Genomic DNA, 8,589 nt, shown 5'->3' with positions numbered 1-8,589 from the left:
ATCCCCCTGGCAAAGGAGATCCCTCTGAAACTGGCCAGCGTTCTCTGATTACGAGGACTGTATCCAAGTGGGGCTGAGGAGACGGCAGCCATGGATGGGACGACAGCAGCTCATCCACATGGGAGTCAGTTTATTATTAAAATACAAATGTGGAACTATTTCAAGTCATTCACTGTGCAGCATACTTCCCAATACAACCTCACCTTTACCAATCAAGTCTAACGCCTGTGGTTTCAATGCACCCGTTCTAAGTCTTCTAAGACCGATCAAAGAGCAGTGCAGACGAGGGAGAGGAGACGTCCTTCCGTGTGAGTGGCAGACAAGCTTTGCCGGATTGTCTTTGGGGCTCTATTCTGGAGACTATTCAATTTGGTTTTTTTTGGGGGGGGCACTTTTAAAACAGCCATTTGGCACTTTCTGTTTGGAGTTCTTAGGCACAGTGTGACAGAGTGAGCTTGGTGAGCCCTTCGCCATGCATTCGGAACAGCAACTGAAACTCAGCAGGCAGCTGGTGAGACTCCTGCCACTTGGTGGTAAACTTGGTTCCTTTTTTGTCATAGTAATGGTATGGAAGATCCTCCCTTGTGTTGGGGTCAAATCCGAAAGGCCAGAATCCATACAAGTGGATCTCTTCACAGACTGCAGAAGCGAGAGTGTACATGAGGATACCTGTGCTCAGCCGTTTGGGTGACAAGTGTTTGTTTTTCCAGTACCTGGCAATGATAAGTACATGTAGAGTCAGTGGCGGTGCTGAAGGTGTCAGTCAGATAAGTTAATAGGCAGGGCTGGGAGCTAGATTTGTCTACACTGTTTTGTATTCATGGATAGAAACACTTTCCAGCCCCATTACCTTGGTCTGTCCCCTTCTAGAAGAGATTTGAAATATCATGAAAATTGAATAAAAATGGAACAGAAGGGGACAAAATGATGAAGTGAGAGTTTTGGGATAGGTTGGTAGGTGACCTGGGTTCTCCCCATTTTCAGTAACGACTTTGGGCTGTATTCAGTTATTAAATATTGGAGTCAAGTTCTATTACTTCTTCATTCTTGGAAACGGTACCAGGGTGTGTGTGTTACCCTTCTCCACACGCACCTTCTCAAAGAGAAGGCCCCGCTTGGGCTATAAATAGTACAATTGCCTTTCCTTGTGGAGACATTAACTCTCTAGACCACGAGTTCTCTTTCAATGGAAGCTCAACTAAACATATCATAAATTTGGAAGATTTTAGGAAATAACAGGAAGGGACTATCTATTAGAACATGCGCATCTAGATACCAGTTCTTCTAGAACCCACTTGAACTGATAATAAGATCTGTACCTGATGTGTGCCTGGGTTCCTTACATAGGAGGGCATGGGAGTCGGGGCAATGCTCGGATGACTCAAAGCAAAAGCTCTGCACTTGATCCTTCCTATAAAATGGCCCTGGATGGTTGTTTCATTCTGACTGCATATTGGAATGATCTGAGAAGTTGTTAAAAACGCACTTAGTGCTTGTCCCTTGCTCCCCTCACCACACCGAGTGAGTGTCAAACACAATCAAGGTAGTGATATTGTATTTTAAAACACCGACTTTTATAAACAGCCAGAACTGAAAGTTGCTGGATTAGGTGAAAATGCTGCATCTTCATCCAGTCTCCTTGTCAAGCCATAAGGCACAGCACAGAGATCCTTAAATATGCAAACATTTCGTCACTAAAGCAGATTATGCCATTTATGATTTATCCAGGGGGTTCTCAATCCTACAGGTCTACAAACACCTGAATATAAAAAATGATACTTAAAGTCAATGATCATTTTTTTTCTTTTTAAATTGTTATTTTCTTTAAAAATTGCTTTGTATGATTTAGGCACTAGTGTCACTGGGATATATCTATTTGCACAAGGGTAGTTCTTGTTTTGTGGCAATTCCGTGACTGTGCACTAAGGAGGGGAAGGAAAAATAAAACGGTGTGAGTGAAAATAAAAAATAAAACAATCTTTTCATTTAGCACTTGGTTACCAGTTAGGAATACACGGAACTTTTTGACTAGAATAATTCACTCATTCATTAAAAAGATAAGAGTTTTCCTCAAGAACTAAACTAACCACAACATCTAGTGAATTGGATAGCTCCCATGCCCAGGAGATTACAGTATTGATTTGCCATCTGGTGGGGTATGAGTTAAATGTAATAACATATACACACCTGTTGACATGTTGCATTATGTTTCCAGGCCAAGCCAATTGGACCTTTAGCTGACCTCTGTGTTCAACGAAAAAGTCAACTAACGTTCTGGTTACAGTTGCAGAAGTGTGGAAGAAAAATGCAGGGATCCAAAGAATGGCCCCATCCAGCTTTTTTAAACTGAGGAAGAAGTTGTTACGATCCTGAATGGTTAAAAGATTGTTGTAATATTTTTCCAGGATGCTGGGGTTGAAGGTTGTGAGGTTGGTTTTCCTCCCAACGTCTTTTTGGAAAGCCTCCGTTGGGGCAAAATTGCATCGAAAAACAAAATCAGATTTATCTATTTCTTGTCCACACTGACTGCCTGTCAAGATTCCACTGTTGCCCACCACAGCACAAATATTATAACGCTTATTCATAATGGGCGACACATCTGGCAGCAGTGAGCGGAAGTTATTGCTAATAGAGAAAACATATTTATGGCTGGAATAATCATAATGCATCAGTTGGCCAATCCGAACACTATTCTTGGTCAAAGAAAAATTTTTTATTACATCGACATGCTGAAGAATTTCTTGCCTAAAATAAAAAGAGATTCATTAAATGCATTCCATTCAAAAGAACCAAGTTTCTTTCTTATGCTTCTACTTAAGTCAGACACGAATCTTAAGCACATTCAAGTATAAACATACATTCATATTTGTGGACTCCAAAGGGTGGCCTGTTTTTTATAATGTAAAGGCATGACAATATATCTGTCAAGTCCTGAATGTAATCTTTGGATGCTAGTAAATTCAATGTGCAGTTTGGCCACTATTTCTAGGTATTCCGGTCTACTCAAAGAGTGCATTTGATTAAGAGGAGGCAGATGCCAAACTGTGTTAGGAAATACAAGGAGACAATTTACACAGGCCTCAAAGAGTCCACATTAATGCACAAACATTGGTGACTTCAGGTTCGTAACTAGGGACTACTTGTTTGCTATTGGAGTGTAGTGCTCAGGAATATAAAATACTACAGGTGTCCAAATACAGACTAAAAAGTTAGGGGTCGGTACATTATTAAATATGAGAATGGGAAGAGCAGTGGGTATGGCCAAATACTTATTAGAAGCGAGATGATAATCTCACTAAGGCCTGCTGAATAGTGAAGCATGGATCTATTTTTTTCTGCTTGATTATATGGAATTACAATATAGTAGGATACAGGTAATCAAAAAATTAAAAAAAAAAAACAAGAGAAAAGTGATACTTAGAATTGACTTCAGCTGGATTTGACATGGAGCTCCCTGTATAATTGTTACCTCTTAAGTCTCAGATACTTAAAATAGTCCAGAGACAGGTAACATGCCACTGGGCTTCACGTTCTCTGGGGACAAGAAGACGGAGTGAAACTCCCATGCCTTCTGTTGAAACCACAGCAGGGGACAAGAAATCTTATCAGATTCTAGGACAAGGCAGACTAGCACAGCCGCTTCAGGTTTCCTTAATGGCACAGTTCTTAAAGCTGTTATAAAGGCAACTTCAGATGATACTGCTGAAATTAATTGAAGGTTTCCTAAGAAATGGCTTGAAAAACAGGAAGCTTTGAGAAGGTAGCGTTCTTTTGATTGATAGCTAGGAATACTCAGCCCAGTGTCGAAAAACACTGTAATCGAGTTAGAGATGCGTTTGGTGTGGACTGGCGTAAGGTGTTCTACCATGAAAACTATCTGGACTGTCTGCAAAATTAAATTTAGATGAAAATCCCAAAGGCCAGAGCTGAAAAGCCCTTCCATGGTTTACAATTAATGGCCACAAACTAGTTTATAAGTAAGCATAAGTACTTAGACAGCTATAATCATAATCCTATGATTATAATAATTTTTCAAAAGTACCCCAACATTTGTTTCCTGAAACTGTGCGTTTCTTCTGATTCTGCTAGTAGATTATAATTTTTCAAAAAGTACAGTGACAATAAATAGCTGAGCAAAACCACAGCTCCTTGGCCGGTTTGTGAAGCGTGTCTTCACAGCGCTAATGAATACACTAGTTGGCCCACATTGCATGGAGTGGCGTAGCAATCCCACCACGGGGGGTGGGAGGCTGTGGTTCTAAGACCAGGACCACTGAGATTTCATTAATCTCCTTCTCCCCCACCCCAAACAAAACCAAGCTATAAAGACAAAACTTCTTTTTGTGGAAAAAGTCTACTACAACCACTAAAGCTGGGAAGGCCTTCCTGAAAACAAACAGGCAAAACTCAAACAAAATCACACTTCCACACATATATTTAGGCCAGCATCTCCACTAGAGATGCCATAAGACTGCGTTATATTTTCTGTGTTTCAATAAGATTGGATAATTACATTTTTTTTTTAAAAAGTAGGGGATCCTCTGTTTGCAATGAACTTTTTTTTTATTTTTAAAAATAGACAACTTCGGTGCATCCAGACTTTAAATCATGGTGCTCAGTCGAGACCAAATTCGGAAGGATGCTGATCATCCTGAGCCTTCCTGAGGGCACTGCAAACATTTGGGAGGATGGCTACTCATCACCTCCTCTTGCATTTAGGAGAGGACAAAGCCCTTATAGGTGCAGGTGGGTGAAGTGAGGTGTAGCTTGTTTTTGTTTACTTTTTGGTGGTTTTGGCTTTGTTTTCGTGCTGTTTGTCTTATTGAGTTTCAAAATGAAAAGCAACAACAAAATTAAAACCAACCTCTCTCCCTATCCTACCTTTGACGTAAAAACGCTGTCCGATTAAATGTCCATTTAGAAGGTTTCTCTTGGAGTTCATGGGTGAGAGAATTCGTAATGGGCACAAATGACGGGTCTAGAAACTTCAGGGCAAACTGTGACCTAAAGAGGAGCATGAGTTCAGAGAGATGCTGGCCTCAGCAAGGGGAACCCAGGGAGCAGTGACAAGTCCAGCCACAACCGGAGGGGGCAGCTGGCACAGGGGCAGACCCACCGCACAGTCCCTCTCCTTTGGCACATTCTCTGCTTTTACACACACCCGGAAGAAAGGAAGAAAAAGGGAAACTCTTCCTCATTGTCCAGCCCTCCGGGTGTAAGAGAGACCATAAAAAAGATGGCGGTCACGCAGAGATCCAGGGTCGGAGCCGGGTACAGGGTTGCTGTCCGCGGCGCGGCGGGGACTTTGAGTCAGCACCTCGGACAGCAGCCTTCGCCGGTCGGACCCGGCTACCAGCTAGTCCCTGTGAATTGATTTTTGGAGAATGGGCAGAAGAAATTCGAGACTCGGGCAAAGGGTGGGGGTGGGGGTTCCAGCCTTAACCTTTTCCTTCCCGAGCCCAAGTCTGATTGCACCCTCAGCCCTTAGCTGGAGACCCCAAGAGGCTGCCTGCAGCCAGGCTTTTCTGTCCAGGCCTGGCTTCTTCAGGTTCCACATCCCCAGCCCAGCTTGGCTCCCTGGGTACAGCTTGTGGTTACCACCCGCCCATCAGGAAGCGGTGTGGGGAGAGCTCCTTGCAGGCACAGGTAGGGGTGGGGCTCCAGATGAGCTGTGCCCGAGCTGCGCCCCGCGGTGACTTCGACCGGGCAAGGGTGGGCGGCCCTCAGCAGAAGGCTTGCTTCCCGCAGGGGCCGAAGAATTGCAGAAATCCAGGAAAGGAGGAGGCGGGTGGCAGCGGGGGAAGGGTCGAGGAAAAAGCCCTAGGGGCTTCAAGAGAATAAACCTGCGCATCATTAGATGAGAAAGGGGAGGAGGGGAGGGGTGTGAGAGCAGTTGGCGCCTGCGCCATTAAATCGCCCCAGCCAGGCCTTCGGAGCCCGCCGCTAGCGCACAGCCAGGGCACCCACCTCCTGCTTTGCCCATCTCAGGGTTCAACAACCCCTCCCGCCATCCAAAAATCCTCTCTCTCTCTCTCTCTCTCTCTCTCTCTCTCTCTCTCTCTCTCTCTCTCTCTCTCTCCCACAAACACTTCAGTTTTAAAATGGGGGGAGGGGACGCAGAGGAAGAATAGGAGAAATTCAATCACATCGATTAGGACAAAGGCTTTTAGGGGGCTTTGGGTTAAAAAATAAAGTAGAGAAGGAAGGGAGAAGCAGAAAAAAAGAGTGAAAAGACCACGCAGTTACCGAGAAGCCCAAACACCCTTCTCTGACTGTCCCCCAAACACACCACAGACCCAAGATACCCCAGGGCGCTCAAACAGAGGCCCACACTCACCGGAATCCCGCGTGGAACATGTACATTCGGGGCGCCCCTGGGCTGGCGTACTTGGGAGTGGTGAAGATGTTCTCCTTTTTCAGGGACACGTAGCTGATAAGCGATAAAATCAGCAGGGCCACGCTGAGCATGACCAGCCCTAGTACACTGGCGACTCGGGCCATTTTGCAGTTTCTCATCCCGGGCTAGGCTGGGTTCAGGGAAACCGGGGAAATCGGTCCATTGAGCGGCCAGCAGCCTGCTGGCGTGTGAGTGTGTGTGTGTGTGTGTGTGTGCGTGCGTGTGTGCTCGCGGGCGCGTGTGAGTGTGTGTGGCGGGGGAGGGGGGACCCAAGCAGTTGAGTCGCGGAGGGCAGGGGGTAGGGAACCACCTGGAGCCCCGGGAGAAGCAGGATCCGCCCCCCCACCCCACCCCGGGGTCAGGGGCGAGCCTGGCCCGGAACTGAGCAGGAAGATGGAGGGTCTGCGAGGCGGCGGGGCGATGGAGCACGCAGAGCAGTGCGTCTCCAGCTGCCGACTTCAGGCTCCCCCGCGCGTTTCCAGCGAGGTTGCCATCTCCGCTGCCGCCTGCAAGATAAATGTGATTGGAATAGTGTTACAGTTCGATCTAAGCACAGGATTTAATTAATGAACTCTAATCTCCTAAATAACCAGGGGGAGGGGTGCGGGGGAGGGAGGGCAGAAGGGGAAGGGGGAAGTGGAGAAAGGAGGCTGCGAGGCTGGAACCCATGCCAATGGCCTCCAGGACCCCTCCCCCCTCGCTAATTTGAGTATGTGGCTGTCAGGAGACTGATACCCAAACTTAGTTTAATGAACCATTCATGACTTTATAAAATACATCACGAAATAGGACGATAAATAACCTGATGCACTACCGTGGAGGATAAACACCAGCTGGGCACCTCTCGGAGATGCAATGAAGATTTTTTTTTTTTTTAAAGGAAGGCAAACGCTTAAAGGCTTTCTCATCTCCATCAGGCAGCACCCCGAGTCCCACAGGCAGCACCTGCTGCAGCATCCCTGCAAGGAAGATCCAAATAGTAGCTGAGCAGCCTGCTTTGAGGGACATTAAAAACACTCTAGAATGTCTCATTGTGCTCCTTACTATACTCCTGTCCATAAAGGATGGGCACTGCCTAACAACATTATACAGTGATGCCTAAGTGTGGAAGGCTTGACTCTGTGTCCCTTATGCTCCTGTCAGTGTTTGATCTATGTACCCCAGCATCAAGCTCGGAACAGTTAGGCTGCAATTACTCTCTATTGCTCACTCTTGGGACTTAAGCTAGGCTAGCCGTCTGGCTGGGATAGGTAGCCTAAGGTGCCCAGAAGTCAGGGCCATTATTATTAATGTACAAAATGGCTTTTGCAGAATCTCAAGACCCAGGTAAGAGAGGCTTGACTGGAGGGTGGTAGGAAAATTCATTTTGTTTTGCTTGACCGTATGGTTTCTTCACACAATGTCTATCTTAATATCCACGAGAAATACAAACGGCTCACTTTCAGTCGCACTCAGAGGCTGCTCTCTTACTTCTTCATCTTTGCTCTTTGCAGTTAGATTATGGTCTCTTCCACTTTGGCTTTACCTGTGGCTTGGTCAGCCCTGTATTGGTCAATAAGCACTATTGAAAGACAGTCAAGGTGGAGAAGTGGGCCTTTGAGAGCTGTGATGGTTTGAAAGAAAATGGCCCCCAAAAGTAGTGGCACTATTAGGAGGTGTGGCCTTGTTGGAGTAGGTGTGGTCTCGTTGGAGGAAGTGTGCCACTGTGGAGGCGGGCTTTGAGACCTCATATATGCTCAAGCCATGGCCAGTGTCTCAGACTACTTCCTCTTGTGTGAGAAGCCGGATGTAAGAACCCTCAGCTCCTTCTCCAGCACTATGTCTGCCTGCATGCTGCCTTGCTTCTTGCCATGATAATAATGGACTAGACCTCTGAAATGTAAGCAAGCCCCATTTAAATGTCTTTTCTTTATAAGAGTGGCCATGGCCATCGCTGTGGTGTCTCTTCACAGCAATAGAAATCCTAACTAAGACCAGAACCTTTTCTTTTTTAAAAAAAAAATATTTATTTATTTATTATGTATACAATATTCTGTCTGTGTGTATGACTGCAGGCCAGAAGAGGGCACCAGACCCCATTACAGATGGTTGTGCGCCACCATGTGGTTGCTGGGAATTGAACTCAGGACCTTTGGAAGAGCAGTAAATGCTCTTAACCTCTGAGCCATCTCTCCAGCTCCCGACCAGAACCT

At 45.8% G+C, this 8,589-nt stretch overlaps 1 protein-coding gene across 2 annotated transcripts; it reads right to left on the bottom strand.

The window, feature by feature from the left end:
- Positions 1–381: 381 nt before the first annotated feature.
- St8sia3 (ST8 alpha-N-acetyl-neuraminide alpha-2,8-sialyltransferase 3) lies at positions 382–6,999 on the bottom strand. 2 transcript variants are annotated; one of them, XM_005356197.3, is made up of 4 exons: positions 6,338–6,999; positions 4,882–5,004; positions 2,188–2,745; positions 382–713 (listed from the first exon to the last, which is right to left on the bottom strand). In XM_005356197.3, exons 1-4 carry the CDS (start codon positions 6,514–6,516, stop codon positions 431–433), a joined length of 1,143 nt encoding a protein of 380 aa, XP_005356254.1. In that variant the 5' UTR covers positions 6,517–6,999; the 3' UTR covers positions 382–430. The 2 variants fall into 2 exon arrangements, with proteins under 2 accessions (XP_005356254.1, XP_026639206.1); XM_026783405.1 differs by lacking the exon at positions 6,338–6,999 and adding an exon at positions 5,162–5,828.
- Between the last annotated feature and the right edge of the window lie 1,590 nt (positions 7,000–8,589).

Source organism: Microtus ochrogaster, chromosome 18, assembly GCF_000317375.1.
Source record: "Microtus ochrogaster isolate Prairie Vole_2 chromosome 18, MicOch1.0, whole genome shotgun sequence".
Classification (NCBI taxonomy): Eukaryota; Metazoa; Chordata; class Mammalia; order Rodentia; family Cricetidae; genus Microtus; species Microtus ochrogaster.
This window is presented reverse-complemented; position numbering and strand designations above follow the sequence as displayed.